Here is a 1173-nt window from a genome sequence, read left to right on the forward strand (position 1 = left end):
CGCGGGCCGGGCCGGCAGGGGCTGTGGGTCAGGATCAAGGCACGCAGGTAGGGCCGGGCCGGCAGGGGCTGTGGGTCAGGATTGAAGGACGCGGGCCGGGCCGGCAGGGGCTGTGGGTCAGGATCAAGGGAGACGGGTAGGGCCGGGCTGGCAGGGGCTGTGGGTCAGGGACGTGGGCCGGACCAGCAGGGGCACCAGCAGACCCCCCACCCCGTCCCCACTTACCATGCGGGAGAGGGCGAGCGGCGGGCGGTTGGTGCGGCTCATGAAGAGGCGTTTCAGGACGACCTTGTTGAAGCGGGAGTTGGTGCGGCGAGCCAGGAAACGGTACAGCTGGGGGGACACAGCTGTCAGGGGGAGCCCTTCGCCCCGCCCCGCTGGCACCCAGGGGAAACTGAGGCAGTGAAGGGCTCTACTGGCTGCGCTTGCATAGGTCACATCAGTCAGTGGCAGAGCCAAGCACAGACCCCAGGTGTCCTGGCTCCCAGCCCCCGCTCCCCTTCCCAGAGCCAGGGATAGATCCCAGGAGTCCTCACTCCCTGCCCCCTCCCCGAGCGGAGAGAACCCAGGCGTCCTGGGACGGGGGGGAGGGCGTTACCTTGACCAGCAGGCGCAGGTAGATGTCCTGGCTCTTGGGCTCCGTGCGGCGAACCTTGCGGTCCTTGTTGTGTCGGATATCGACACCCTGGGGGGGACAGACACAGTCAGGGCCCCTGCCTCAGTGTCCCCCACCCAGACTCCCCAAACTGTGGGTCTGAGGGGTGCCCCGACTCCCCGACTCTCCCATGCAGCCAGTACCACGTAAGTCACCCCATCCCCGGCTGCCACTACCTCAACAAACACTGCTCCCTGGCAAATTAGAAACCCCCCACCCCAGGGTGGCCACGGCAGTCCCCCCATGGCCTGTCCCCCCCCCCCCCAGGTCCTCCCTTCTTCACCCTGCCACTTATGGTGTTACCCCGTCCAGGCTCCCCTCAAACAGCCCAACCACCAGTGCCACCCCCTCTCACACCTATGCTCCACAGTACCCCCCACATGGGGTGGCCCCAACACCAGCGTGCCCTCCCCACTGCAGGTCACCCCTGTCCTCGGTTGCTGGGTGCCCCGGCTACTCCCGCCACACATCAGGTAATCCCCATGCCCTCTGCTCCACGGGGCCCCCCAACCCCCACC

General features: G+C 67.6%; 1 protein-coding gene across 1 annotated transcript in view; it reads right to left on the reverse strand.

Annotated features, from left to right (window-relative positions):
* LOC116835950 (large ribosomal subunit protein eL18-like) overlaps positions 1–713 on the reverse strand; it is a gene marked incomplete at its 5' end in the record, with an annotated part of 4852 nt that extends 4139 nt beyond the window's left edge. Inside the window, 2 exons of the mRNA XM_032799246.1 lie at positions 135–333; positions 599–713. Of these exons, the coding sequence (XP_032655137.1) occupies positions 135–333; positions 599–713 (314 nt within the window). The remainder of the gene's footprint in view (positions 1–134; positions 334–598) is intronic.
* Positions 714–1173: the final 460 nt, after the last annotated feature.

Source organism: Chelonoidis abingdonii, unplaced genomic scaffold (genome assembly GCF_003597395.2).
Source record: "Chelonoidis abingdonii isolate Lonesome George unplaced genomic scaffold, CheloAbing_2.0 scaffold1065, whole genome shotgun sequence".
NCBI classification, from domain to species: domain Eukaryota; kingdom Metazoa; phylum Chordata; order Testudines; family Testudinidae; genus Chelonoidis; species Chelonoidis abingdonii.